Genomic DNA, 27,977 nt, shown 5'->3' with positions numbered 1-27,977 from the left:
TGTAGGCCTGCCAGGATGGAGGGGCATGCTGAAATGGAGATGCTGAGGACACTGAAGGGGCCCTCCACAGGGGAGGTCAGCGTGCACCTGGTGGCCAGAGACAGCCCAGGTGCTGGCCCTCACCAGCCTGCTACTGCCTTCATCATCCCAGGTGGGCCAAGCTAGGGGTCTGGGGAGGAGGCGAGTCCTCCACACCTGCCCAAGCAGCTGTGGCTCTTGGGGAGGAAACACTCCCTTCCACCTGCCTACACACATGCAGGACTGGGACAGGGACTCCGGGCTCACCTGTGTCGTGTCTGCCCGTGTACCTGTTCGCAGCCAGCTCGGCCTCTCTTGGCCTGCCCAGCAGTGCCCTGGAGGTGCCCTGCTTTCCGCGGGAGCCGATCCACGTGGGCGCCCCGGAGCGAGGGGCGGGCAGCGCCCCCGTCACGGCCACGGTCCTGCCGCAGCTGAGCGCGGTGCCGGCGGCCAGCTCGAGCGGCGGCACCGTGCGCCTCCTGGAGTGGACCGAGGCCGCGGCCCCGCCTGCCGGGAGCGGCCTGCGGGTCAGTGTCTGGGGGCTGGCGGGGCCTGCGGCGGGGGGTGGGGGCCCGGCCGAGAGGACGGGGCTGGGGCGGGGCCCCGGGGGCGTGGCTTGGGCGGGGTTGGGGTACCCGGGGGCGCGGCCTTGCGGGCGGCTGGGGGCGGGGCTTGGGGTGAGGCGGCGCGGGGGGGCCCCCGCGCGGCCGGGAGGCGGGTCGGGGGCGGCTCCGGAGTCGCCATCCTCGGGCGCCCCCCGCCCCCCGGCCCCCGCCCCGCAGTTCCGGATAAGCGAGTTCGCGCCGCTGAGCATGGTGGGAGCGGAGCATCCCCCGAGCCCGGAGCTGCGGAGGGAAGGTGTGGCCGAGTATGAAGATGGCGAGGCCCCGGCGGGAGGGGGCGATGCGGGCCCCCAGCAGCCGGGTAAGAGGTCCGGGCCCTGAGCCGGGGATCCTCGTCGGGGGCGTGGCCTGCAGGCGTGCCCAGGGGTGGTCCTGTGGTGTAGGAGGCCCGGGGCACCTGTCCAGGAGAGACGAGGAGGTGGGGCCGAGGTTGAGGCCTGGTCTGAGGGGGGCTCCGTCCGGCCTGAGGACTCTTTGGCCCCCACAGCCGACCTCCCACAAGACCCTCCGGAAGATTCCCCTCAGGACCCGCCAGAGGATGGTGGCACCTGTCACTGCCAGGCCTGCGGGCCTCAGCAAGGTGCCGGTCCAGATCCCGGTTCCTCCAGCGACGCCTGCCCCCAGCTGTTTCAGGAGCGGTAAGGGGCACTGGCTGCAGTCCTACTTGCTTTGCCTTTGGGCCCCAAAACCCCACTCCTGTTCAGGGCTTAGGAGAGGTGCTGGGCAGGTGGTTCTTTTCCTCAGGCTGCCCCTCCTTTAGGTCGGTCATAGTGGAGAACTCCTCAGGCCTGAGCTCCTCTTGTGCCAGCGCTTCTGAGCTCCTCAAACCCATGAAGAAGAGGAAGCGCAGAGAATACCAGAGCCCATCAGAGGAGGAGTCAGAGCCAGAGGCCATGGTAAGAAGAGGCCAGTGGGGAGGTAAAAGGGAGCCAAGAGGCTCTGCCTCAGTTGTAACCTCCATCAACCCAAGTCATGGGGCTGGAGCAGAGGAAACACTCACAATGACTCACTCACATAGTTTCGGGGTCCCATCCTGAGTCGGGTCCTGTATATGGTAGGTGGGAAATAAGTAAGTCACTTTGCTGCTTCTCTGGCTCTTCCTACTAAGTTTAGTGTCAGGGTTAAGAAACACTCACACAAAGCAGCACCCAAGATAGATTTGTGGGCAGATGAAAAGCTTGCTCACGAGTGCAGCCTCTAGTCCAGAGGTCAGGTTGTGCAGGGCTCTAGCTGCACCGAAGCTGAAAGAGATGAAGCATGAAATTTCCAGTGGGCAGGTGTTTGTCTGAACCCCAGCTGGGAATGAGGAGAGTTATTGGCAGGCTGTGGCTCATGTGAGCCTGTGACTAGGTAGTAGGGGGTTGTCTGCTGGAGCTGTGTTCCTGCTGGTGACCTAGAATTTCCAGTGGTTTGAAACAAAACACTATGAAGCGAGAGTCAAGCAGATGCCAGCATCATACACTGGGGTTTCACTCCAATCCCTGAAGACAGGAAGCTGGATCAGGCTTACCTTCCACAGGAGAAGCAAGAAGAAGCAAAGGATCCAGAGGGTCAACCCACTGCTAGCACCCCAGAAAGTGAGGACTGGAGCAGCAGTCAGCCTGGTATGATGACCTGCATATATATATTCATGTGGTGTACCTTTGGCGGTGTGTGTACCTTTGTATATGTGTGTACCTTTGGCGGTGTGAAGCTGGGAGTGTGGGTTACAGTTGTGTGTTGTAAATATATAGATCAGCATAAGTTAGAGTGAGAGTGTGTGTGTGTGTGAGAGAGAGAGAGAGAGAGAGAGAGAGAGAGAGAGAGAGAGAGAGAATGAGAGAAAGGGAGAGAATGAGAGAGACAGGCTCTGGTTTGTGCTTTGGTATATGTGTTTCCTTTAAGCGTGTGTTTATCCTCTTGCCCATTTGCCAGGCTCAGCATTCTAAGACTTGCGCTGGCTTTAACCACCTGACATTCCTTTCTTTGGGTGGTATGAGCAAATTTGTAATGGTTATTGGTCTGACCTTCCTATTTGGGGCCCAATTCTGATCCTTTGTTCTAAGAAAATGGAACAGAGGTCATTCATAGCCAGCTCTGACCCTCAGGCTTTCTCCATTGCTATCTCCCATTTGCATGTGACAATCGCCAACTGATACTAAATAGTATTTATCACACTTGTAATCACCCAAAACCTGTGTAACCACTTATTTAATGTCTATCTTCTTCCATCAAAGCTGAACCTCTTTTATTAATCATTGTATTCCTGGTGCTTAGCCCAGAGACTGGTGTAGAGTAGATTGAGTTACTTTGTTCAGTAGATTAATTGTTGAGTTGTGGGTTGGTACTTTCTCTGGACCGGGGCTCAGTTGCATGAGTCACTGTCTTTACTCTCCCAGAGAGAGCCAGAAGGTGCAGTCAGTTCATAGGACATCATTCTGTTTTGGTGGATTGCATGCCAGCCAGAGGACCCCAATCTGAGTTCAGGGCTCAGAACCTGATAGTCCCTATTCCCACTTCTGCTCATTGGAGCTGAACCAAGTTTTCACTGCTTTCTCCCAGGACTACGATATCAGAAGCCAAAGGCTTAGTTACCTGCCACTGGTTTGTGCCTCTTAAGTCCCAGGTAGAGGAAGGAGATGGTCTCTAACTACTGTGGGCTTAACTGTTCTGTCTTGAGAAATAGATTCATAAATCAACATCCTCTTTAGTTGGGTCCTGTTTACCCATACACAGTTATCTTTTGATTCATCTTTTTCAATTGTGAACATCATTGTAACATTGGGTTCTGGATATTTTCTACCTTCTGCCTTTTTTTCTTATTCAATGGAAGAAATTATCTCTAGGGAGAAGTTTGTATTCATGACTGAATTATTTCCCACTTATCTTCAAGTTCTTTTGGCAGAAGAATCTGGGGGTAGGGGTGGGAATGACATGCTATTTGAGTGTCCTATGTGTGCATAGAATCTGTGTTTATCTACACGCTGGCAGTTTGATGGCCAATTACTGTATTCATGTTCTACAGACCTGACATGTGAGGTCCTGATGGAATGGTCCAGTAATTTGAGTTAGAACCATGTAATTCATGTCCATAGTCAGGCCTTCTCTCTCAGCTCTCTTCTTCACCATTTCAATAACTATTTGGTGTGAAGGATCATTTTCTGATGTACTATCAAAAAGTGTTTACAGTTTATTTCATCATTAATAACTACTTGAATCATTTTAATAGTTGTGATATTTTAATGTTCTCTCTCAGTCTGCCAATATCCAAATAGTGTATCAGCAGTGGCATGCTTCAGGATCAACTTTTTATAACCTTTTCAGATTCAGAGTACTCCTGCAGGATCCTGTTCTATTTCCTTATAGCTACTTTTAACATCCGTTTTTGTCCATATTTAACTGGGTTGCTTATTTTCTCATATTTAATTCTTTACATAGTCTGTATTCAAGTGCTTTGTCAAATACATATATATATATATATACATACACATGTGTATAGCACACGTATCTATGTATATGTGTGTATATGTATAATAGATATTTTCTATTATATATGCATAATAGATATATATGTATAATAAATATAGATATAATAGATATTTTCTCCGAGTCTGTGCCTTGCCTTTTTTTTTTTTGAAGATTTATTTATTTATGCATACAAGAACTGGGGTACAGGTGTGGGAGGGTGCGAGGATTCAGCAGAGACAGAGCGGGGAGCAGAACAGGCAGATTGACTGAAATACACTGCTGAGGGGAGCAGCGGGTGAGTCAAGAGAGGTCTGCTGTGCCATGTAGGTAGCTCCCTGTTCTGGGATCGAACTTGTGCTGCAGTGGCTGCAGATAGCTTCATAGTGCTGTGTCTTAACCCCTTGCGCCACCAAGGAGGTCCCTGTTCTGTTCTTCTGTTTACATTGCTGTCTCTTTTCTGGACCCTGTAGTGAAAGGCCTGGCCAGAACCACTGATTTTCGAATTATGTCTAGAAAAATGACTGCAGCCAGGCAGATGAAGCTTCCCAAGATAGTGAGCAGAGAGAGTGAGCAGAGGAAGTGTACACTGTATCGATTTCTAGGGATCTACCATTGACAAGTAGGGTTGGGGTGGGGGAGAGAAGAACAGAGAAAGGAGAGCACAGCCAGAGGAAATGTGATAGGGAACAGGTGGTTGGTGGTCCTTGGAGCTCAGGAGAACAGAGGAGTGAGAAAAGGCCTGGGATTGTGGCCCTGGTGACTCAAGAACAACTTCACTAGTGTGTAGTGGTAGACTTGATGGGCTCGTTATAAAGGGAAATTGTCAAAAGGATATAAAGTTGTTCATGATAGCCCCTCATCTTTTTATCTTTTTTTTTTTTTTTTATAGAGGCATGCTTTATTTATTTGTTTGCTGGTTTGTTTGTTTGTTTGTTTTGTTTATACATGCACTGGGCACAGTCAGAAGCGCGGGAGGGTGAGAGAATTCACCAGAGCCAGAGCGGGGAGCAGAGCAGGCAGAAGGACCGAAGGACACTACTGAGGGGAGCAGCGGGTGGCAGGAGAGGTCTGCGCGCCATGTGGGACCCTCCTCCGGTGGCCGGGGAGCAGCCGGGGATCGAACCGGCGCTGCAGAGGCCGCGGGCAGCTTCGCAACCCAGCGCTCAACCGCTGCGCCACCGGGGAGGCCCCCCTCATCTTTTTAGAATCTGTAGGATATGACATCTCAGAGGTATCCCTGTGCCTCCAGTTTCTAGCACATTGGAGGTAGCACTCAGTGATCAAAGGAATGGTTAGATGGTATGCCGTGAAGACTTTTACAGTGTGTGCTTGTTATGCATTGTGACTAGTAAAAGAATGAAGATAAGAAAGGCTCAGGCAGGGGAATAGCAAGGCTGGGAGATGGGAGGGTGAAGGATGGCAGGTGAAGAGGGAAACCGGAGAGGCCAGAGTTCTCTGCGGTGGCATGGGAGTCTTAGAGCTTGGCCATGTTGGAGTATGTCTAAAGGGGGATGAACCTGAAGTTGAAGAGCCAAGAAAGGGCAGAAGGGCCTGAGATGGGAAATCTGACAAGTAGTCAACTCCTTAGCTTATGTGGCAGCTTTAGAAGAATGAGGCAGAAAGAATGGCATCAGGGGGCCTCCCCTGGTGGCGCAGCGGTTGAGCACTGGGCTGCAAAGCTGCCCGCAGCCTCTGCAGTGCCAGTTTGATCCCTGGCAGCCAGCAAGGGTCCCACATGGCTTGACAGACCTTTCCTGCCATGCCCGCTGCTCCCCTCAGCAGTGTATTTCGTCGGTCTGCCTGTTCTGTTCCCCGCTCTGGCTCTGGTGAATTCTCTCACCCTCCCGCTCTTCTGACTGTACCCAGTGCTTATATAAATAAATAGATAAATCTTTTTTAAAAAATTTTAAAAAAAAAGGGCCTCCCCGGTGGCACAGCAGTTGAGCGCTGGGTTGCGAGGCTGCCCGCAGCCTCTGCAGCGCCGGTTCGATCCCCGGCCACCGGGTGAGGGTCCCACGTGGCGTGCAGACCTCTCCTTCTGCGCCCACTGCTCCCCTCAGCAGAGTACTTCATCAGTCTGCCTGTTCTGTTCCCCGCTCTGGCTCTGGTGACTTCTCTCACCCTTCCACGCTTCTCACTGTACCCAGTGCTTGTATAAATACATACATACATACATACATACATACATACATACATACATACATACATACATAAATAAATAAATAAATAAATAAATAAATAAATAAATATTTTAAAAAAAAAAAAAAGAATGGCATCAGGGAGGGTCTTGTGAAGGGCTTGGTAATGGTAGCTCTGACATGGAAAGCGAGTCTTATGCAGGATGATGTGGAATTCCAGTGGAAAAAATAAGAGGGGGCTGAGCCTGGCATCCTAAAATCTGCACCTATTCTCTTCTCCCTCCCTCCTCAGTAAGGCTGAGTCAAGACTGAGTGGGAGAACCGAGGGTTTCTTGCGGGGAAATAGCCAGCGGTGTCTAGAAGGTAACTCAGATTTCACCAGACAAAGGATAAAAGATTGTGTTGATGTAGGCTGTGTTGGGGAGTTTGACAGCTCAGTTGATCAACTGATGAAGAAAATACTTGTCTGCACGCCGTCAGATGGTCAGATCTTAGGGTTCAACACAGAAACAATGGGATTTAGGTAGCTGCCAGACACATGAGTGACAAATCACTCTGCACCTGAATGATCCAGGACAATAGCAAGTGGGCCAGTGCAAGGCAGGGCTAGAATCCAAATCAGACAGACCTAGTAGAGACCTAGGAGGGATGAGTAGAACGAGTCCAGCACTTCGTATTTCCTAAGATCCTTTACTCACAGCATCTCAGTTACTCCTTCTTACGACCATCTATAGTAGATGCTGTTATCTGCATTTTACAGATGATGAAATTGAGGTGAAGAAGTTTCTAGAAGCTGATGCTGTGTACCCAAAGGATATGGGTTGATTTTTGCAAGTTGCTTCCTCTTTAGTTGTCTGTGGCCTTTGGTTAAAGGCATTGAGTGTGACCTGGTGAACCTACCTTCCTTGTCCCCAGCTGTGCTAGTCCTTAAGGGATCTTTAACTCTGACTTGGAGGCCAGGACTCCACCTCAGGCTAAATCGAAGGTCCTGCAGGGGAATTTGTATCCTCCTCCCCAGGACCCGGAGCCTTGAGGAATGCAGGTTGACTCTAGTGTGTGCATGTGAGTATGTGTTGTTGTGCACAGCATGGAGGTGTCTGGGAGGCCATGGAATCAGCGTCTATCTTGTGGGCACACCAAGGACACAGATATACAGCGAGTCTCTGTGTGCCTGTAAGTGTTCAGAGGAAGAAGAATCCAAAGAGAGTTCCTATTTCTGGGTGTCCTCTGTTTCTTCTCCTTTGCATGCTTTCCCCCTATTTTCTCTCCTCCTCCCCCTGAGAGCTGAGGTGGCACTAGGATTAAGTCCTCACACTCAGCTTTGTCTGAGAACAGGGTCCTCTATGCCCAAGACCTTGTAACCTCAGTGAGGTGCTATGTGATCCAGAGTACTCTCCTGGCACGGAGTCTCCCTGAGGTCCAAGCCCCTGCATCCTAGTTGCGTGGGACCTGACTGCAGCCATGGACCCAGGCCAAGGTTTGCTTTGGAGTATAAGTAGATTAGTTCAGGGGAAACTGCGCAAAGGAGCATGTCAGGACTGGCCCAGGGTCAGCCTGTCTATGTCCTCCCACAGCGTCGGGTGAGAAGAAGGAAGGCTGGTCGTGGGAGTCTTACCTCGAAGAACAGAAGGCCGTCACTGCCCCTGTCAGCCTCTTCCAGGACGTGAGTCAGACAATACAATTCCCACCTCAGAAGAGCCCGCATGCCCAGCCCAGGGGTTCGCCACGGTGTCATCTGTATCTGACACGCTCCTGGCAGAATGGAAGGCAGCGGCTGCTTGTGGGTCTGGAGTAGAGAAGGACCCAGCATGTGGGGCTTCCAGGCTGGGCCCCAGGCTCACCCCACACTGGGCTCGCAGACTCCTGAATTCTGGTGCCTTCCACTCAGTCGTCTCTGCTATCTTTCCATGACTTGGGTGAGAGTCCAGTCCCTTAAGTCCCCCCCACCCCACCCCACCGACTTGGCTTATAATTTTCAAGGGAGCTGGGAGCTACACTGTTCGCCTAGCTCCCTGCACTAAAGATGCCCAAATAAGTTACCCCTCTGGCAGTACCAGGCAGATGGGGCCTAAAGGTAGCTCCTTCACCCCAAGCCCGCCAGGCAAGGATAAGGCTGGATGGAAGCTGGGTCCTCTCCAATCTGTGCGTTGACAGTACCAGGCGGTCACTCATAATAAGAATGGCTTCAGACTGGGCATGAAATTGGAAGGCATCGACCCCCAACACCCGTCCATGTACTTCATCCTCACCGTGGCCGAGGTAAGCGGGGCTCGTGCACTGCTCTGACGCCTCAGGATAGACATCCTGCGGGGATGTGCGGGGCCAGGACTCAGACGAGAGAGACACTGCCTGCCCTGGGAAAGCTCACAACCTAGTAGGGGATTGGGTGGAAAACACAGAAAGCCAAAAGGCACACATGTATTGGGGGTAGTCACGGTACTTGAGTGCTGGAGAGTTTGAGGAGGAGAGGTCCTGGGGACAGGGGTGTTGGCATGAGACCGATAAGTCCTTGTCCTCTAGAGGTCACAGTTGTTGGGGAATCAGTCAAGTAAACATCAGGGGTGACGGCAGACATGAGCAGGGAGGCATGAGGGGGCAGGAGTGGGGCCTCTTTGGCTGTCTTGAGAGAGGAATTGTGAATGAACCGGTGTCCCAAACAGAAGAAGCCACATGAGCAAAGGCCCTGGCATGTAGGGTGGGACACGTTTGACAGTGAGCGAGTGGGGAGGCTCAGAGAGGGTAACAGGAGGTTGGGTCGTCAGGACCCTGGGCAGGCCTGAGTTTCGGAAGGTGCCCTCAGGCTTCTGTCCAGGGCCCGAGGATGACAAAGCATCTCCCTGTCACGCGCCTAGGACTCAGGGTTCATTGGTACATGGCCAGACCTCACGTAGGATGGGAGCGCGTGGGGCAAAGTCCAGGATGGGGGAAGCCTAGGAGGAAGGGAGGTGGGGGACATGCTCACTTAAAGGAGGGGCAGGGGAAGGGAGTGAGCCATCAGCAAGCCTCAAGTCCCTGTGCTTCCCCTCACGGGGCCAGGTGTGTGGCTACCGCCTTCGTCTGCACTTTGATGGGTATTCCGAATGCCATGACTTCTGGATCAATGCCAACTCCCCTGACATTCACCCCGCTGGCTGGTTCGAGAAGACTGGGCACAAACTGCAGCCCCCCAAAGGTAAGGCCTTAGCTGGGTTGGTCAGGTAAAGCCTTGAGCCCTCAGACCCATTCCTTCTTCCCTGTGGTCCCCCCTTTTTTGCTCCCTGATCCACAATTAGCCTGTGTCCATAACCTCCTGTGACTCGGCCCCAGGGCCTGTGCTTTGCGCTGGCCCTTGGAGTTCCCCTGAGGTGTTGTCTCGCTTCAACAGGGGAGTCCCTGGGCAGGTTCTTGAAGTTCTTGAGGGCAGCGGGGCCCTCAGGCCTGCCTGATTCCGTTGCTTCAGTGTGGGGTGCCCTGGCCTCAGCCCAGCCTCTGTCTGCACGGCACTTTGTTCGTCCCCCCTGAGGGGCCTAGGTTACAAGGAGGAGGAGTTCAGCTGGAGCCAGTACCTGCGCAGCACCAGAGCTCAGGCTGCCCCCAAGCACCTGTTTGTGAGCCAGAGCCACGTGAGTGCCCCTGAGCGAGAGTGGGCACCCGCCCCCGGGACAGTCACCGCAGCTGCCCGCTCAGTGTCTGACCAGCAAGAGCGCTGTTTGCTTTGCTCTGGGCTCTCATACCAGACGGGAGGGGCAGAGCTGGGCAGGCCCAGGGCCAAGGGAACCATTTAGAGATTTTCCCCCAGTTCCTTCTGCAGAAATCCTATCTCCCACAACCCCTTGGAGCCCCTTGTCCACCCCCTCAGCCAGGAAGCTGAGATGTTGTTGTTGTTTCTTGCTTGGTTTGCTCTGCGCTTCTTGGTGTAACATCCAAGCCTCTATTCTGGTTGCTGCTTTTTCTTTTTCTTTTTTTTTTTTAAAGATTTATTTATTTATGCATACAAGAGCTGGGGTACAGGTCAGAGGTGTGGGGGATGAGAGGATTCACCAGAGACAGAGTGGGAAACAGAACTGGCAGACTGACTGAAATACACTGCCGAGAGGAGCAGCAGGCGAGACAAGAGAGGTCTCCTGTGCCATGTGGGTTTCTCCCTGGCTGGCCAGGGATGGAACTCGTGCTGCAGAGGCTATGGATTGCTTCATAGTGCAGTGCTTAACCCCTTGCGCCACCAGGGAGGCCCACTGGTTGCTGGTTTTTCTTTTTGCCCGGCATTGAGGCTCTTCCATTCAGTGCCAACGACTCACCCCTTTTAGCTGGCAGCTTCATCCAGCAGTGAAAGGTCTGAGAGGCAGAGGGAACCCCATTAAAAGTACTGTCACATCAGGGCCTCCACTGGTGGCGCAGGCAGTTGAGCGCTGCGCTGTGAAGCCGTCCGCAGCCTCTGCAGCGCCGGTTTGATCCTGGCCAGCTGGCGAGGGTCCCACATGATGTAGCAGACCTCTCCTGTCTTGCCCGCTGCTCCCCTCAGCATTGTATTTCATCAGTCTGCCTGTTCTGTTCCCCGCTCTGTCTCCAGTGAATCCTCTCACCCTCCCCCGCATATGGCCTGTACCCTGGTTCTTGTATAAATAAATGAATAAATCTTTAAAAAAAGTGTTATCACATCGAAAGTCCAGGGTTGCCTTGGGCCAGGGACTCCCTGGTGCTAGTCAGGCATGGCCGTTACTCCCAACCCCAATCTGCCCCAGAAACCATAATTGCAGGTTCCCAGGGGATTGATGGGTTTCTGTCTGCTAATGGGGCAGGGAATGCAGACTCTTAAGTCAAACTTTATATCCTGGCCCCTCCATTGACTGGCATGTGGTCCTAGGCACGTCATTTAACTTACAAAGTGGAGATGGTGAGATCTGTCTCACAGGAGGCTGTAAAGATCAGGGAGGTGAGGGCTTTGGAGGCTTATACCTGACACATGGCAGGTGTCCCCTGCCCCCCATGTCAGCTCCTCCTTCCCTACCACCCTATTCTTGATCCAACCACCTCAGCCCAGGCTCGGGCAGGCTTGTCTGGATAGAGGAAGCCATGCTCAGCTTGGCACACTCTTTGCGTGTGTGGCCTCCTGCTAGTTCCACATCTCCTGGCAGAGTGAGGCTTCCTCTGGGTGCACAGGGAAGCCAAAAGTTCCTGATTGGCTTGGGCCTGGGGGTGTGTACTGGAGAGAGGACCCTCTTTTCCAGCCTTTTTCTCCCTTCCCACCCCCTGCCTGCCTCAGGTATACTCCTAGGGAACTTATCCCTTTCTCTGCCAGTGGGCTCTGGGCTAATACCAGCCAGCCTGGGCCTGGCCGTGGCAGCCCCTCTTCTTGCCCCCAGAGTCCCCCACCCCTGGGCTTCCAGGTGGGCATGAAGCTGGAGGCAGTTGACCGCATGAACCCGTCCCTTGTCTGCGTGGCCAGCGTGACCGACGTGGTGGACAGCCGCTTCCTGGTGCACTTTGACAACTGGGACGATACCTACGACTACTGGTAGTGGGCCTGAGGGGTGAGGGTCGGGCAGGCGGCAGAGGCAGCACTTTCGAGCCCAGGAAACCACATAAATTCATATTTGTTCAGGGGAATAATTGACTGTCCTGTGGATTTGATCTGTATCATAATAAGCAACGCAATATTGAATGTTTATCTAAAATGACCAGGGTTAAGATGAATAAATGCTTGCGATTTGTGGTTTTCCCTTAGATGTTATAGGGGTATGAGAGTGTGTAGTTCCGCTGTAATTTTGTGACTTTCTCATCAGCCATCTAACTTGCACTGAATAATAGAGTGAGGGGGGACCTCAGAGTTTCACTTGGGACAGTGAAGTGTTCTTGGATTGCAGGTGTGATCCCAGTAGCCCCTACATCCACCCCGTGGGCTGGTGCCAGAAACAAGGAAAGCCCCTCACCCCTCCACAAGGTGACTGCAGCCTGAGCACACGCCCCTTCCCAGGCCTGGCCTCTGACCCCTCTGCCCTGACCCCAGCCTAGTACTTCATGAGCTGAGTCTTAAGGGTTGGGAAGAGAGGACAGGTGTGTCCTGGAGCTTCAGCTTCCTTGCCTGGGAATTGAGGAGCCTTTGATTTTAAGGGAGTTTTGTCAAACTGTGGTTCTGTTGAGCTTTAAGGAAGAAATCAGATGAATACCACCTCCCCAAACCCCTCCTCCCATGGAACAGGTGTCCAGAGTGAAAAAAGTATATCCTTTTTGGAGTTCTATGCTGACCCCTGTGCAGCACGTTCAGCCTGAGCTGGGGCTGGAACAACAGGACAAGGGAGGGACTGGGAGCCAGGGTTCCCAGAGAGCATTGCCACCAGTAGGGTGACATGATTGCCTCTCACCAGCACCCATCTGCCCCAGGAGACCCCTGCAAGGAGCTTGGCTGTGGTGCAGGGAGACTGTCCTGCAAGGGCCTCTGTCCATCCTGTGCTCCTGATCCCACTTGGGGGCAGAGAGCTCCCCCAGTGCACCTGGGAGTCTAGACATTGCTCTCATCTTTCCTCCAGACTATCCAGACCCTGATAGCTTCTCTTGGGAGAAGTATCTGGAAGAAACCGGGGCCTCTGCTGTGCCTGCCTGGGCCTTCAAGGTGGTGAGTCAGCTCTCTCTGTCTCCAGAGCACAGCTTGGGAAGTGGAGGAGCACTCCACCAGCCAGGTGGGACCCCAACCTCCTGCTTTGGCAGCCGCAATGTCCCAAGCACAGCTCTTGAGCTCCCTTCTCGGGGCTTAGCCCTGCTGAGCTGGGCCTTGGCCTAAAGGTCTTTGTCCCCCTGCAGCGACCCCCACACAACTTCCTGGTCAACATGAAGCTGGAGGCTGTGGACTGCAGGAATCCTGCTCTGATTCGTGTGTCCAGCGTGGAGGACGTGGAGGACCATCGGATAAAGGTGGCTCCGGGACCTTCCAACTGGGCAGAAACTCTGTAGACTGGCCAGTGTGCAAGGGCACAGCATGAGCCAGACGTAATGAGGCCGTGCACCGTGGGGAAGAGAGCTGTCAGCTCCAGGCCAGAGCTCTTGGATCTCAGTCTGGCTTCATCTGTGACTGCCCTTGGTGGGCTTGGGCAAGTTATTTCTGAGCCTAAACCATCTCATCTGTAAAATGGGCCTCATCAACTTGTCCTGCCTAAGGATTAATGGTAGAGACCCAAAGCTTCATGAGTGAATCCTTTGAAAAATGGGGCGGTCGAGGTGGATTATTGGGAGGTTGGCCCTGTGGTTCTTCCAATCCAGGATCTTGCTTCTGCTAGGCCCCAGGGGGAGAGAGAGCCTCCTCAGCCTGGAGGATCTCCTGGCTGAGCTGGGCTGCCTGACCTTCAAGGGACTTTCCTCCCCAGCTCCACTTCGATGGCTGGAGTCATGCCTATGACTTCTGGATCGACGCCGACCACCCGGACATCCACCCTGCGGGCTGGTGCTCCAAGACAGGCCATCCCCTGCAGCCTCCTCTCCGTGTGTACTCCTAGGGCCCTCTGACCCTTTTATTACTAGTGTCCAACCCCACCCCTGAGCGCTGACCCAGGGACTGGGCTGGGCACCACACCCAGCTCTGACACTGATGGCTCCAGTGCCCCCAGTGAGCTCTGGAATCTCCCACCTTCCCCGTCCATGGGTCTGCTCCTCTCCAGGGGCCTCAGTTACTCTAGCTTCTTTAGTTGTGGGGCTTGGGGTGCTGAACTGTGAACTCACTGGGGAACATATGCTTAGGAGGTCGTTAAGACCTGGCGAGCTCTCTCAGCATCCAGAATAGCCACACAAGGCATGCCCTGTGTTTGCTAAGGAAATGTGGGCTCCCTTAAATCGTGGTCTCTTGTGGAGGTGGGAGTTAGAGGTGGGGCCTTGGACTGCTCAGCCCCAGTCCTTCCCCTCAGGATTCCCCTCCCTTGTTAACCTGCTGCCACCACTTCTGTTTCACTTGGGGTCTTGATTGTTCTCTAAGAATCAGCAAAGCCTGAAAAACGTCACCAGAGTCTCTGGGGTAAAAACAGGGATACAAACACAGAGAATCTCATGAAGCTGCCTGGTGTGGCTCCTGAGGAACAGTGGTGTCCACACCAGCTCTGAGTCGATCTTCTCCCCCAGGGTTCTCTCTGGGCAGAGGGTATGGCCTGCAGGTTTCCACAAAGTGTGTGATAGCCAAGCCCTCACTCTCCATAGAGGGTAGATATTCAGCAGAGGAATGTGGTGTCTCGGCCAGCCCAGGGCCTCATATCTGGGGAACTAGTTCCTGGTGCTGCCCTTCCTTGGGCAAACTCCCCCTCCCTGCCCTCTACCCCAGCCCGCCCCCCAGGGAACCTGTGCTTATCTCCTTCCTGCTCCTCCAGGCCCCAGAGAGCCCAGCTCCACCTCCCCAGGGGGCTGTCCCCCTCTTAGCTACCGGAGCCTGCCACACACGCGGACCTCCAAGTACAGTTTTCACCACCGGTGAGTGCCGGGCCCTGCCGGGATATGTGGGAAGCAACCCCCTGTGTGTGGCCCATCAGGGTTCACCAAGACACTCTCCAGGTGGGCCCAGGCTTGGGAAGGGCTCAGCAAGACGAGCGGATTGGGCCCAACGTAAGCCTCCTCTTCCCCAGGAAGTGCCCCACTCCTGGTTGTGATGGCTCTGGCCACGTCACGGGCAAGTTCACAGCTCACCATTGCCTCTCGGGCTGCCCGCTGGCTGAGAGGAACCAGAGCCGGCTGAAGGCGGAGCTGTCCGACACGGAGGCCTCGGCCCGTAAGAGGAACCTCTCGGGCTTCTCCCTAAGGAAGAAGCCTCGCCATCACGGCCGGTGCGGAGGGCAAGGGTGCAGGGCCTTGTGTCCTCTTGGGCCAGGCCAGGCACTGACTCCCTGCCACCAACCTGATCCCTCTCTCTCCAGAATCGGACGTCCTCCGAAGTATCGGAAGATCCCGCAGGAAGATTTCCCGAGTAAGTTCCAACCCATCTGCTCCCATGTCCTCCACAGTGAGGCTCAGTGACTGTGAAATGAGTGCTGGGGGGCCCAGAGGATGGAAAGGAGTCTGCCTCTCCCTTTGAGATACTTGGGGGGTGCAGAGTCATGGCAAGAGCCCAGCATGGGGCCTTGAGTGACCTCAGGTCCAGCCCCATTTTACCCATGGCCTTGCTGTGAGTCTTTGAGAAAGGCACAGAGCCTCTCTGGCCTCCAGTTCTGTGCTGTGGGGCAGAGTGATGCCCCTGCTCTTTTCTTCCCAATTGTTGGCTTCCTGGAAGGGGGGCCATGGCAGTCACACTCTAGCTGTGTGACCTTGAGTAAGTTACTTTGCATCTCTGAGCCTCCGTTTCCTCATATGCGAACATGAATAATGTCTGCCTTACAAGTGGCCACTACCTGAAGTAATAGCAGTTCTGCTGCTGTTTACTGAGCACCTGCCATGTGCCAGCAGTGTTTCAGGTGCTCTACATGCACTGTCTCTGTCACAAACATCCTGGAATGTGGATGTCATTCTCTCCGGAGAGATGAGGAATGGGAGGCTCAGAGTGAAGACATCGTCCAAGGCCTGTGAGGAGCAGAGCTGGGATCCAGACTCAGCTCTGACCTCCCCTGCCTCATGTTGCTGGTACGCATCTGTGGGCACCAAAGGTTAGCTCACCTCTCCACTTGTTTGGTCTTAGCCTGGCTGCCACAACCACACACGACAGAAATTTATTTTCTTAGAAGTCCAAGCTGAAGGTCTCGGCTGAGTTGGTTTCTTCTGAGGCCTCTCTCCTTGGTTTGCTGGGTCCTTTTGTCATCTTTCCTCCGTATGTGTGCCCCTCTGTGTCTCCAAAATTCCTTTTCTTATAAGGACACCAGTCAGATTGGATAGGTTCCACATTTTAGCTTAATCTCTAAAGGCACAACCTCCAAGTACAGTCATATTCTGAGGTCCTAGGGGTTAAGGTTTTAACAAATTAATTTGGGGGCGAGGAGACTCAGTTCAGCCCATAGCCTATTCCATCGGTGGGACAAAGGACTGAGCCCTCCAGTGGGTGACAGATTCAGCTTACCTCTTCAAGTACTGGCTTGGGCCCCCCGGATGCTGGGGATCTGGCCTCAGTTGAGTGGCATGACTTCAGTTCAAGTCTAGAAGATACCTTGAGGAATCACTTGGAGTATTGTACCTTCTGGGCAGGACCCACTTTATGCCAGGTCTTCTCCAGAAGCAGTGGTGCCTGGAGTAGTATATAGCACAGAAGAGCAGGGTCCTGAAGTCAGACCACCTTCCATGGCCCCTGAGTCCCTCGTCTGAGCCCTCAAAAGGTGTGTGTGTGGGGGGAGCTTACATGAGATGGTCCATGTAAAGTTTAACTAAAACTACCTGCTGGCGTAATCAGTCCTATCTCTTGCCTGAATTACTCTTACTGCTGTTCTGTATGGTTTCCTCTTGGTGGAAACAAGGCAATTCCTGCAGCCTCAGGCCTGAGTGAGCTGGGTCTTGGACTCCCTCGTGGCCCTTAGGGTGAGGCTTCTGAGATGGGACCCCAGCGGGCCCCTGTTCTACCCACCCCACACCACTCCAAGTGGTGTACACACTAGGCTTCATTGCAGGGTCAGGTTCTGACCACCAGAGGGCGCGGACCTACTGTGTTCATTCCAGAATTATCCTGAGAACTGGGGAAGTTGAGTCTTTCCAGAGCCTGAGGCTGTGGTCCCTAGAGGGCAAGGAAGGCCACTGCCAGGACCTCAAGGCCCTTCAGGAACAGGTCTCTGTCTCCTCTGCAGGGTTGCCTACTCCACTAGCTGGCCTTCACGCTAAGGACACCCAGTTCACCCTGGATTTTTTTTTTAAAGATTTATTCAATTATGCATACAAGAACTGGGGCACAGGCCAGAGGTGTGGGTGGTGAGAGGATTCACCAGAGACAGAGTGGGGAACAGAACAGGCAGATTGACTAAAATACACTGCTGAGGGGAGCAGCGGGTGAGACGGAAGAGGTCTGCTGTGCCATGTGGGTTGCTCCCTGGTCTGGGATTGAACTCAGTGCTTCAGTGGCTGCGGATAGCTTCATAGGTTGCGTCTTAACCCCTTGCGCCAAGAGGGAGGCCCCAGCTCACCTTGGATTTTGTCCCGGAGGAGACTTCTCACCCATCCGTGGGCCCCCTCAGTGTGGGCCCCTGGTTTGCTAGGGTACAGCTGCTTAGAGAGGCCAGGACTCAGCGACACCCGCCTGCTCACAGGCCACTCAGGCCCCATGAACACCAGCTGTTTAAAAGAACAAGAGATAACCACAGAGCTTGCCTCATCCAAAGTTAATTTACAGATGGAGAAACTGAGGCCCCTGCTAAGTGCCTTGTCTAGGATTAAGGGGCACATTAGAGAAACTGACCCTACCTCCCTCTTCGGAGTCCATGTGTGTTCTCCACTACACTGCGCACTTGTCCCCAGCTCCCCCTGCCTTGCCACCATGTTTAACGCCCACTAACAGTGCCATAGCGGGTGTTGTCCCCCACCCCAATGTATGTGTTGAAACCTAATCCCCAAAGTGATGGTCCTTGGATGTGGGGACCTGGGGCTGGTCGTAGGGTGGAGTCCTCAGGAATGATATTAGTGTCCTTATAAGACCTCCAGCGAGCGACCCCACCCCTTCCTCCAGTGGGGACACAGCAAGAACCAGGACGTAGGCCCTCACCAGACACCTCTCTGCCAGCCGCCAGAGCTGTGAGGAGTGAATTCCTGTTGTTTTTAAGCCCCCAAAACACCAACTAGCCAAGCAAACCAAAAAACCCAAGAATTCCAGATCAGCCGTTAGATGGTTTACAGTTAGGTAATCATGGTGACTGCTGGTGGGAGCTGCCGCCCTGTGCTGGGAAGACCATGAGGAGCAAAGCTCCTTAGGGCTCCTGGTGCATAGAGCAGAGGGTGTTGAAGGACGCCTACATGGATGGGAGGCCAGATGCCTGGCCAGGAAGATGAAGTGCTGCTGGTAGTAACTTTCTAGGGACACCCTGGGTGACCCCAGACAGGCTGGCTGAGTGGCGGAGGGAGCAGCTCCTGCTGATGCAGAAGGTGGAGCTCTTTGGAGTGTGGGCAGGCGCTCAGGCTGGGCTGGTGAGCAGAGAAGGCAGGAGGGAAACAAGGGCTACAGAACAGGCCAGGGGTGCTGGGAATGGGATCCCAGAGACTCCGAGGCTGAGTGTGAGGTGAAAGGCTGAAGCTAAGTGGAAAGTCTGAGCAGGGAGGGCCCGTGAGGAGCAGCCTGCTGCATCCCCGTGGGTAGAACGTGCACTAAGTGAACAGGAAAGAGCCAGCTCTTCTGGACAATGGGCAGAGACAGGGCGAGCCCCACAGACACTGGCCACATTGCCCAAAGCCAGCCCAGTCGAAAGGGTGACTGGTGACCAGGTTTGTCAGAGTTCCACAATGTTGAAGTCAGCCAGTGAGGGCCATGCCTGGCCAGGGAGGTGCCCAGGCAGAGTGGTGCCACTCATGGGGTCGAACAGCGTTGAGCTGGAGGGCAGAAGCCAGGGACTGCAGGAGCATATCAGGAAGCAGAGTGGCTGGCAATGTAGAGTTGGGGAGTGGGTCAGGCATGACTCTGTGCCAGTGTAGACAGGACACATGCAGGTAGTGAACCAGCCCAGACTGACGGGGTGGGAGGGCTGGGCTGAATCGCCCTGGCTCTGCAAGAGTTGGTCAGCGTGTCAGAAAGAGTTTAGGAAAGAAGAGCAGAAATGGGCCTCTGCTGTTGGGGCTGTGCTAGTGTGGACGTGAGAGGCCATTTTGGTGCAAAGTATCTAGAGAATGGTGTTTTCAAGAGCTACGCTAGTTGGGGTCAGTGCTTGGCACCGCCTGCCAGCCTCTGCTCTGCTTTCCAGCGCTAAGTAGCGATGTCATGCGCCAGTCTCTCTTCATGTCGGCTCTGTCCGCCCACCCCGACCGGTCGCTCTCAGTGTGCTGGGAGCAACACTGCAAGCTCCTGCCCGGTGTGGCAGGCATCTCGGCCTCGACCGTTGCCAAGTGGACCATCGATGAGGTGAAGAGCTCGGGCCCCTTCCTCTCACCCCTCCCTGTTTGAGCCTCTCACTACACCCTGGTGGGAGGGCTGGGGAAAGGCCCTCCTCAGACAGAGCCGGACGCTGCTCTGGCCACTACCTCTGTCTCAGCCCTCCGGTCACAGTCCCTTCCAGCTATCTAGCAGGGGGTCGACTGAGTGCCACCCATAGGCCCATCCTGGTGGGAAGGGAGGGGGATGTGCTGGAAATTCAGCTGGAGAGAGGGCCTCAACCCAGGGCCACGGAGCCAGGGGCCTCACCTCACACACCCCACAGCTCAGACACAGGGTCCTCTTAGGCTGCTAAGAAAAAGCAGCACAGTCCCAGCCCAGAAGGCTCCACACCCTGTAGGCCCGCCTCGCTACACTGCCCCGCCCTCACCCCTTGGCAACATGGCTTCTTTGGTTTCCAAGGTCTTCGGCTTCGTTCAGACCCTGACAGGTTGTGAGGACCAAGCCAGGCTCTTCAAAGATGAGGTAAGGTGCAAGTGCAGCATGCAGCCACAGAGAAGGGTCCCCCACCCCGGGATGGCAGGAAGTAGATGCACTCACCGCACTGCCCCAGCAAGGGAGGGGCTTCTATTATCCCACCAGGGGGCACTTGCCACGGTGACCCGCCTCTCTGGTCTGGTGTGGACCCCGGTCCAGTTGGGGAGCCCTCTGTGTTTGGGACCCTCCTATTGAAACAGGCCCCTGGAGAGAGGATGCCCTTACCTTCCGTTCTCTGCCCAGTCTTTTGTTTTCCAAACTGAGCTTCACCAGTGATGGCAAATTAAAGTGTATTGTGAATGGCACTGTACGTTTGGATGCTATACTCTGTACAGCAGGGACCCTTTCATACACTTAAAATTGAGACCCAAAAGCCGACCAGAGACCAGAAGCAGCGAGTGGTAGAGAAAAGAATGCTGGCTTTGCAGGCCAGTGGTGGTGGAGCTCTTTCCTGTCTCTATGACTGCATCTTCTGTCTGTAAGATGGAGATAGAATGGGTATGATGGCGAGATGGGAAACAGTAGGTGGATCATTGTTCCAGAACTGTCCATCTGGTCTGATTATCTCACTAATCTCTGTATTGTTACGCAGCAGACTGTAGAGTAATACACTAGCTTATCACGGCACCAGGAGGCCTGAGACAGCAGGGCCTCGGTCAGTGGCACTTCTGATTTTTAAATGCAGAATTGTCCTTAAATAAACAATTTTATCATGACTCTGCTCATTTGTAGAGTTTAAAGCCAAAAGGGACATTTGACTTCCTTCCAAAGAATACACTCACCCCACTTCCTTCCGCAGAGTGTAGTCTCAGCTCCCCATATATGCCCACTGCAGGCCAGGGGCACTTAGGAAAGAAGCCTGCTTCTCTTTCCCTGGGAGAATTTCTGGATCCAGGCCCGACACAGCCACTTTCTTTGCCCATCTTTGTGGGCAACACTCACAAACTCATCCTCAGTCCGGGCACTTCCTCCCTCCCCCAGGCACTTGCTTTGTGGGTTGTTGATCTTGTTAAGTCAGTGCAGGTGTCCAGGGCCGATGCCCACTGACCAATACAGAATGCGCTGTGTTGGGCCACTGTTTTGTTTATTTCATTTTATTTTGACCACTGTTTTTTTTTGTTTTTGTTTTTATTTATTTATTTATTTTAAGATTTATTTATTGGGGTAGGGCAGGGGGAAAAAAAGATTTATTTATGCATACAAGAGCTGGGGCACAGGCCAGAGATGCAGAGGGTGAGAGGATTCACCAGAGACAGAGTGGGGAGCAGAACAGGCGGATTGACTGAAACACTGCTGAGGGGAGCAGCGGGTGAGACAGGAGAGGTCTGCTGCACCATGTGGGTTGCTCCCTGGCCGGCCGGGGATCGAACTCGTGCTGCAGAGTCTGCGGATTGCTTCATAGCGCAGTGCTTAACCCCTTGCGCCACGAGGGAGGGCCCTTGTTTTTATTTTTTTTAAATACTTCATTTTTATTATTTATTTATTTATTTTAAGAGGCACGTATTTTATTTATTTGTTTGTTTATTTATTTGTTTGTTTGTTTTGTTTATACATGCACTGGGTATAGTCAGAAGTGCGGGAGGGTGAGAGAATTCACCAGAGCCAGAGCGGGGAGCAGAGCAGGCAGAAGGACCGAAGTACACTGCTGAGGGGAGCAGCGGGCGGCAGGAGAGGTCTGCGCGCCATGTGGGACCCTCCTCCGGTGGCCGGGGAGCAGCCGGGGATCGAACCAGCGCTGCAGAGGCTGCGGGCAGCTTCGCAACCCAGCGCTCAACCGCTGCGCCACCGGGGAGGCCCTACTTCATTTTTATTTTTAGAGCCATTTAGGTTCATGGCGAAATTGGAGGAAGGTACAGGGATTCCCATATGCCCCGGACCCCATCCCCAACCCACCCCACCTGCGTGCGCATTCGCGCGCGCGCGCACACACGCGCACACACACACACAGAGCCCTTCCTCATTGTCAGCACTGCTTCCCGGTCATTTGTTATGACCCAGGAAGTGACACCTGCGGGGAGCTTCATAGAGCTGCTGGGCTTAACCAGGGAGGCCCTGACTTCCTCTCTGTCAAATAACTCATGTTTCGTGCTGCCTCACAGCAGGAGGCCCATGGTGCCAGCTTACCTCTTTTTAAGCGCACCAGGATTGACCAGTGGATACATGTGGGCACAGCAACAGCAGGTGTTTTGAGATCACTGTTGGTGAGGATTCAGACCTGATGTCAGTGCACCCCAAAATCCAGACCAGTCAGCAGGCAGAGAGAACGAGGAGTCTGTGTGTGGCCGTGGGGAAGCCGGTGGCCTCTCTCTCCTCCTCTGTCCCCATGGCTGTCATGGCTGTCTTCCTTTTTTCCTTCCTCCCTCCCTTTCCCTTTCTTTCCCTCCCTCCCTTCTCCTGCCCTCTCTTACATCCTTTACTCCACTTTTCTTCCCCCCACTCCCTGTACACACCCCCACTTCGCCTTCACCCCTTCCCCTGACCCTTTCCACCTCTCCGATTTCCACCTCCCTCCCCCAACCTCTCAGATGATTGACGGCGAGGCCTTCCTTTTGCTGACACAGGCGGACATTGTGAAGATCATGAGCGTCAAGCTGGGCCCCGCCTTGAAGATCTATAACTCCATTCTCATGTTCAAAAACGCCGATGACACCTTAAAGTGATGGGCTCCGGGTGGGCCCTCCTCCGGCCTGAGCTGGGCCTTCCTTTGCAGCTGAGACTGCCTTTCCGACCTGAGTTCCTCATAGCCCACCTGTGCCCCATCTCTCTCTCGCCCACCGGGGGTGGTCCTCCTCTCTGGAGCCACTTCTTGAAGGCACAAGGGAGCAGATGAGCCCTGGGGAGGACGGAGTCCAAGCCTCCGCGTCCTGGAGCTCATCTGCCAGCAGGCGTCCAGTGAGGGTGTGACGGGCCGGAGTAGGTTGGAGGTGCCCTGCCTGTGGCAGCCACCGCCTCCAAGAGACTTGTCTCGTCTCCAAGCGACTCTTAGCGTTAGAACAGGAGTCCTCCAAACACAAGCCCTTTTGTCTCCGGCATCTCTCCACGCTCCTTCCCTCGGCTCCTCTCTCTGACCCTGCCACCAATGTGGTTACTTGTCAAGACTCCTCACCCCTTTTTCTCTGCTGGTTTTGCCACCCCCATTCTGCTGCCTGGTTCCCTGGGCAGTTCCCCAGCCAGTTCCCCTGGCTCTTTCCCTTTGGGGGTGTCAGCCCCAGAGACCTGTTTTAACAGCCTGCTGGGGGTCTTGAACTGCCTCTTTTCCTTTGGCTCAGAAGTAGGGGCTTCTGGGCCAAGGTGCCTTTTCCTCGTGCCCAGGTTTACGCTACTTTTAGTTCACGTGCCAAGTCCTGTTTCTAAAGCAGAGTGAGGAGGTAGTGAGAGCCCATGTTGGGTGTGGGGAGGAGGCAGCCTGGCCAGGAGGGTACCTGAGAACAGCCCAAGGGCATGTCTGACAATCTCGGGCCATTGGTCACAGAGGCAGGGTGGTCCCCGAGTTGGGCGTCGTATCCTTCTCCGTAGCCGTGGGTTTCAGCCAGAGTGCTGCCCATGGGGTGAGGTTACTGTGCCTGCCAGACCCCAGCCATGGGCGTGCGGCACCCCGCTTAGCACACACCCTGTGACAATGCTTTCGGCCTGCCCCTTAAATGTCTTGCTCTTGAGGAGCCTCACAAAGGCCGCTCACAGTTGGACTTTGGGAAGGTGAATTCTATCTTTGAATTCTCCACATCCCTCAAGCCCTTCTTACCATTCTCCATTGCACTGCCAGCTGGGTACCTGTGAAGGCTTGGGGCTTCATCATTCTTTACAAATTGGGGCCCAGCCTCAACTGAACCACTGCCAAACCTGCCTCCCAGCCTGGGGGTGAAGGGCAGAACCCCCGTGGGATCTGATCCCATTTGAGGTGAGGAGCAACTGTCAGAATTCTATGGCCCCAGGTGCTGAAATGGGTCTGTAGGGCATGGGACCGGGAATCCCTCCCTAGACTCCTCTCCATCATGTGAGTGTGTGTGAGTGTGAGTGTGTGTGTGTGACAAGTGTTTGACAGAGTGCAGATGTAAGGCTATTGGGATATTGTCAAGGGCTATTATTAAAATAAGAAACTTTATTTTTCCCTTAGAAGTGGGGACCCCGAAACTGTCGATTTCCTGCTACAGCCCAGATGGGAACCCTCTCTCACATATGCCCAGACAGCTTTCTAGGACAACCTTCCTGGGGGAAGCTGGACAGGCCATGGCTCTGGCCCTGGGCTGGTTTACAGAGGTTGCACTGGTGCCCCCTTGACAAGACCAAGGAGGAACAAGTCCGAACCTCTGCTCAGTTGCTTGGGGAGTGGCCAAACTTCCCAGCCCCTTGGCCTCATCTGCTTCTGCACAAAGCAAGGAAGGACGCTCATGGGCTGGTGTGACGAGACAGCAAGTACTCAGAGCGGGGCTGGGGACATTGAGGATTCTAAGGGGGAGGGTTGGGCGGCTTCGCCACGCGGGTCTTCTGGCCATGCTCCTAATGCTTGAAGGCACGATGGTCCAAGGGCTTTGGAGAAAAGGCCTTGAGGCCTAAGCACTTTCTGCACCCATGTCAAACTCTGAAAGAAACCAAATTATAAAAAAGGGAAAGAAATCTGCTTTCTACCCACCCTTTGTGCCCCTGCCCTGTCCCCAGATGAGTTCATTGCACCTTGACCTGGGAGTGCGTGAGGGGAGGGAGTTGGCAGTGGTGCCCGCTGCCCTGTGCCAGCAGCAGGTGCCACTTACACTTTGGCCCCGGTGGCCTCACCCAGCCCTTGCCTAGCCCTGGCTTAGGGCAGTGAGGACCTTCTTTTTAATTTCTGAAGCAGAGAGACTGATCTGAGTTCAATAATGAAGGCTTTTGCACTTTCATTCACATGCACTTTTAGTGGGGTTACCTTTTTGTACTTGCCTCTGTGAGTGTGTGTGTGTGTGTGTGTCTGTGCGTATGTGCCCGTGTGTGTGTTAAGAGAATCCTCTGGTTTAAACTAAAGTCACTTTTGAGAGAGAAAAAGTTCTAAACAAAATGTGGTGTATTTTGTCAGTGTATTGAAACAACATAAATAAACTTGAATAACTGGATCATATGAAGCCAGAGTTTGTTTCTCTTTTCACAGTAAAATCTCCAGAAAACACAAGATGAGTATCAATCATGCTATTACTGAAGAGAAATGCCTCTTTGCAGTTAGGGATCCTGAAGAATCCATTTTTTATTCTATTTTGAAAGATAAGAAACAAGGGGTAAGAATAGATGGGGATACTTGTCTCCATTGAGAAGTGTTAACAATGGAGTCTTCCAGAAAAAGAGCCAGTCCTTGACATTTTATAAATGGTCAAGGGCGGAAAATTCACTGTGTCCAATTTTTATTTATTATTTATTTTAAAGATTTATTTATTTATGCATACAAGAGCTGGGATATAGGCCAGAAGTTTTTTTTTTTTTTTGGGGGGGGGGCAGCGGTGAGAGGATTCACCAGAGACAGAGTGGGCAGCAGAACAGGCAGACTGACAAAGTACACTGCTGGGGTAGCAGCAGGTGAGTCAGGAGAGGTCTGCTGCACCATGTGGGTTGCTTCCTGGCCAGCCGGGGATCGACTCATGCTGCAGAGGCTGCAGATAGCATCATAGGTTGTGTCTTAACCCTTGTGCCACCAGGGAGGCCTCACGGTGTCCAATTTTTAAAAGAATGTCAAAGTTGCAGGTGAGGCAATGTGAAGCTAAATGGTGAGAATTTATTAGGCTCCCAAAGACTGGGAGCGGTGGGAAAGTGACAGATACTCTCCGTTTTCCATCACTGCAGCCTCTTTCTTGTCAGTGTCCTTAATTCCTTTGGCTGCTGCATGTCCACAACTTGCCTGGAAAATACCAGCCATGCAGCTGTCCAAGAGCATCTTTCCAGGAACTTAACTGACTGAGCAGATTGTTTGATAGTCTCTGGATTCAAGGTAGACTTTCAGGGCTGCCCAAAAAGCAGCTGGGTGTTTTCCTAAGTTAGCCGCGACTTCCTTTTTCATGTTCCTACCCCGCTACCCTCCCCCATTGAATCAGTAGATGTCCTGACCGTCCGTGCCACAGAGAACATGGAAGTCATCAGAACGAGAATCTCCACCTTCTGGCCACCTCACCTGCTCTCCATACCCCCCACCCCATCCATCCTTCCCTCTTTCCTACCTATCACAGAGAAGAGTTGATTTTTTTGGCATCTAATCCCCCACCCACCATGAGTTGTGGAAAAGGGAATGAAACATTGAAAGACGAGAGAATTCTTGGAAGTTTAAACATGCAGAAAAATAATATAAGGGTTGAAAGACAAAGTTGAGGATATTGCCCAAAAGCAGAATAAAAAGAGATAAAAAATGGGAACAGATACAAAAATTAGAGGACTGGCTGAGGTCCAGTATTGAGCCTTGAACAATGCTGAGGTTATTGGCCTTGACTCCTACACAGGCACAAGTCATCAAGTAGATAAGAGAACTTCGCCAAAATTAAAAACGTTTGTGCATCAGAGGACATTTCTTAAGAAAGTGCAAAGACAACCTGTAGAATGGGAGAAAACATTTGCAAACTGTGTATCAGACAAAGCTTAATATCCAGAATATATATAAATAACAAAAACTAAACAACCCAGTTTTTAAAAATGGACAGAGAATTTGATTAGACATTTATCCAAAGAAGATAAATAACTGAAAACACATCAGAAGATGTTCAACATCATTAGTTATTAGAGAAATGCAAATTAAAACCAAAGTGAGAGTGGGTCCTTCCCAGTGGCGCAGCGGATTGAGCGCCGCTGTGAAGCTGTCTGCAGCTTCTGCAGCGCTGGTTCGATTCCCGGCCGGCCACAGCGATTCCCACATGGGCGGCAGACCTCTCCTGCCTCCCCTGCTGCTCCCTTCAACAGTGTCTTCAGTCCATCTACCTGTTCGGCAACTCTGCCCCCCGCCCCCCCGTCTCTGGTGAATTCTCTCACCCTCCTGTGCCTCTGACTGTATCTCAGTTCTTGTGTGAATAAATAAATCTTTAAAAAAAAAAAATTTGACAGTTCCTTTAAAAAAACACACACACAGGGGCCTCCCCGGTGGCGCAGCGGTTGAGCGCTGGGTTGCGAAGCTGCCCGCGGCCTCTGCGGTGCCGGTTCGATCCCCGGCTGCTCCCCGGCCACCGGAGGAGGGTCCCACATGGCACGCAGACCTCTCCTGCCACCCGCTGCTCCCCTCAGCAGTGTACTTCGGTCCTTCTGCCTGCTCTGCTCCCCGCTCTGGCTCTGGTGAATCCTCTCACCCTCCCGCGCTTCTGACTGTACCCAGTGCTTGTATAAATGAACAAGCAAACAAACAAACAAACAAATAAATAAATAAAGCATGCCTCTATAAAAAAAAAAAAAAAGCAGTGAGATACTAAGAGACATAATCTTACATGGGACAGTGGGACATAGGTGGTGTAGTCTGCAGAAAGTTTTGTCTCTTTGAGGAACATTCTCACTCTTGAAAAAAACAAAACAGAATTACCATAGTACCCAGAAATTCCACTCCTCAGTATATACCCTAAAGAATTTAAAATGGGGCCTCCCCTGGTGGCGCAGCGGTTGAGCGCTGGGCTGCGAAGCCGCCCGCAGCCTCTGCAGCGCTGGTTTGATCCCCGGCCGCCAGGTGAGGGTCCCATATGGCGCACAGACCTCTCCTGCCACCTGCTGCTCCCCTCAGCAGTGTATTTCATCAGTCTGCCTGTTCTGTTCTCTGGCTCTGGTGAATTCTCTCACCCTCCCGCACTTCTGACTGTACCCAGTGCTTGTATAAATAAATAAATAATAAATTTAAAAAAAAAAAAAAGAAAGAGGGCCTCCCTGGTGGCTCAGCGGTTGAGCGCTGGGATGCGAAGCTGCCTGCAGCCTCTGCAGCGCCGGTTCAATTCCCGACCGACGGGCGAGGGTCCCACATGGTGGGCAGACCTCTCCTGCCGCCCGCTGCTCCCCTGAGCAGTGTACTTCATCACTTTGCCTGTTCTACTCTCCGCTCTGGCTCTGGTGAATTCTCTCACCCTCCCACACCTCTGACTGTACCCAGTGCATGTATAAATGAATAAATAAATTAAAAAAAAGAAAGAAAGAAAGAAATGTGAGGATCCCAAAAAATCTAAAAAAAAAAAAAAAAGAAAGAAAGAAAGATAAGCTAGGCCTCCCTGGTGGCGCAAGGGGTTAAGACAGGCTGTTGGCAGCCTCTGCAGCACAGGTTCAATCCCTGGCCTGCCAGGGAGCAACCCACATGGTGCAGCAGACCTCTCC

General features: G+C 53.2%; 1 protein-coding gene across 3 annotated transcripts; it reads left to right on the top strand.

Annotated features, from left to right (window-relative positions):
• Positions 1 to 15: 15 nt before the first annotated feature.
• Positions 16 to 22,354, top strand: L3MBTL1 (L3MBTL histone methyl-lysine binding protein 1; the record flags this gene model as incomplete). Of its 3 annotated transcripts, XM_084247244.1 has the most annotated exons (21): positions 16 to 151; positions 319 to 545; positions 801 to 942; positions 1,129 to 1,279; positions 1,402 to 1,537; positions 2,161 to 2,245; positions 7,801 to 7,889; positions 8,381 to 8,485; positions 9,263 to 9,398; positions 9,737 to 9,828; positions 11,569 to 11,720; positions 12,070 to 12,146; positions 12,733 to 12,818; positions 13,004 to 13,114; positions 13,564 to 13,678; positions 14,551 to 14,650; positions 14,803 to 15,000; positions 15,091 to 15,140; positions 19,030 to 19,187; positions 19,620 to 19,682; positions 22,220 to 22,354. In XM_084247244.1, 21 exons carry the CDS (start codon positions 16 to 18, stop codon positions 22,352 to 22,354), a joined length of 2,544 nt encoding a protein of 847 aa, XP_084103370.1. The 3 variants fall into 3 exon arrangements, with proteins under 3 accessions (XP_084103370.1, XP_084103371.1, XP_084103372.1); XM_084247245.1 differs by lacking the exon at positions 19,620 to 19,682; XM_084247246.1 differs by lacking the exons at positions 16 to 151; positions 319 to 545 and having other exon boundaries at positions 795 to 942; positions 14,788 to 15,000.
• Between the last annotated feature and the right edge of the window lie 5,623 nt (positions 22,355 to 27,977).

This window comes from Talpa europaea (genome assembly GCF_964194135.1).
Source record: "Talpa europaea genome assembly, chromosome: 11".
In the NCBI taxonomy this organism is placed as follows: domain Eukaryota; kingdom Metazoa; phylum Chordata; class Mammalia; order Eulipotyphla; family Talpidae; genus Talpa; species Talpa europaea.
Note: the sequence above shows the minus strand (reverse complement) of the source record. Positions and strands in the feature narration are given on the sequence as shown.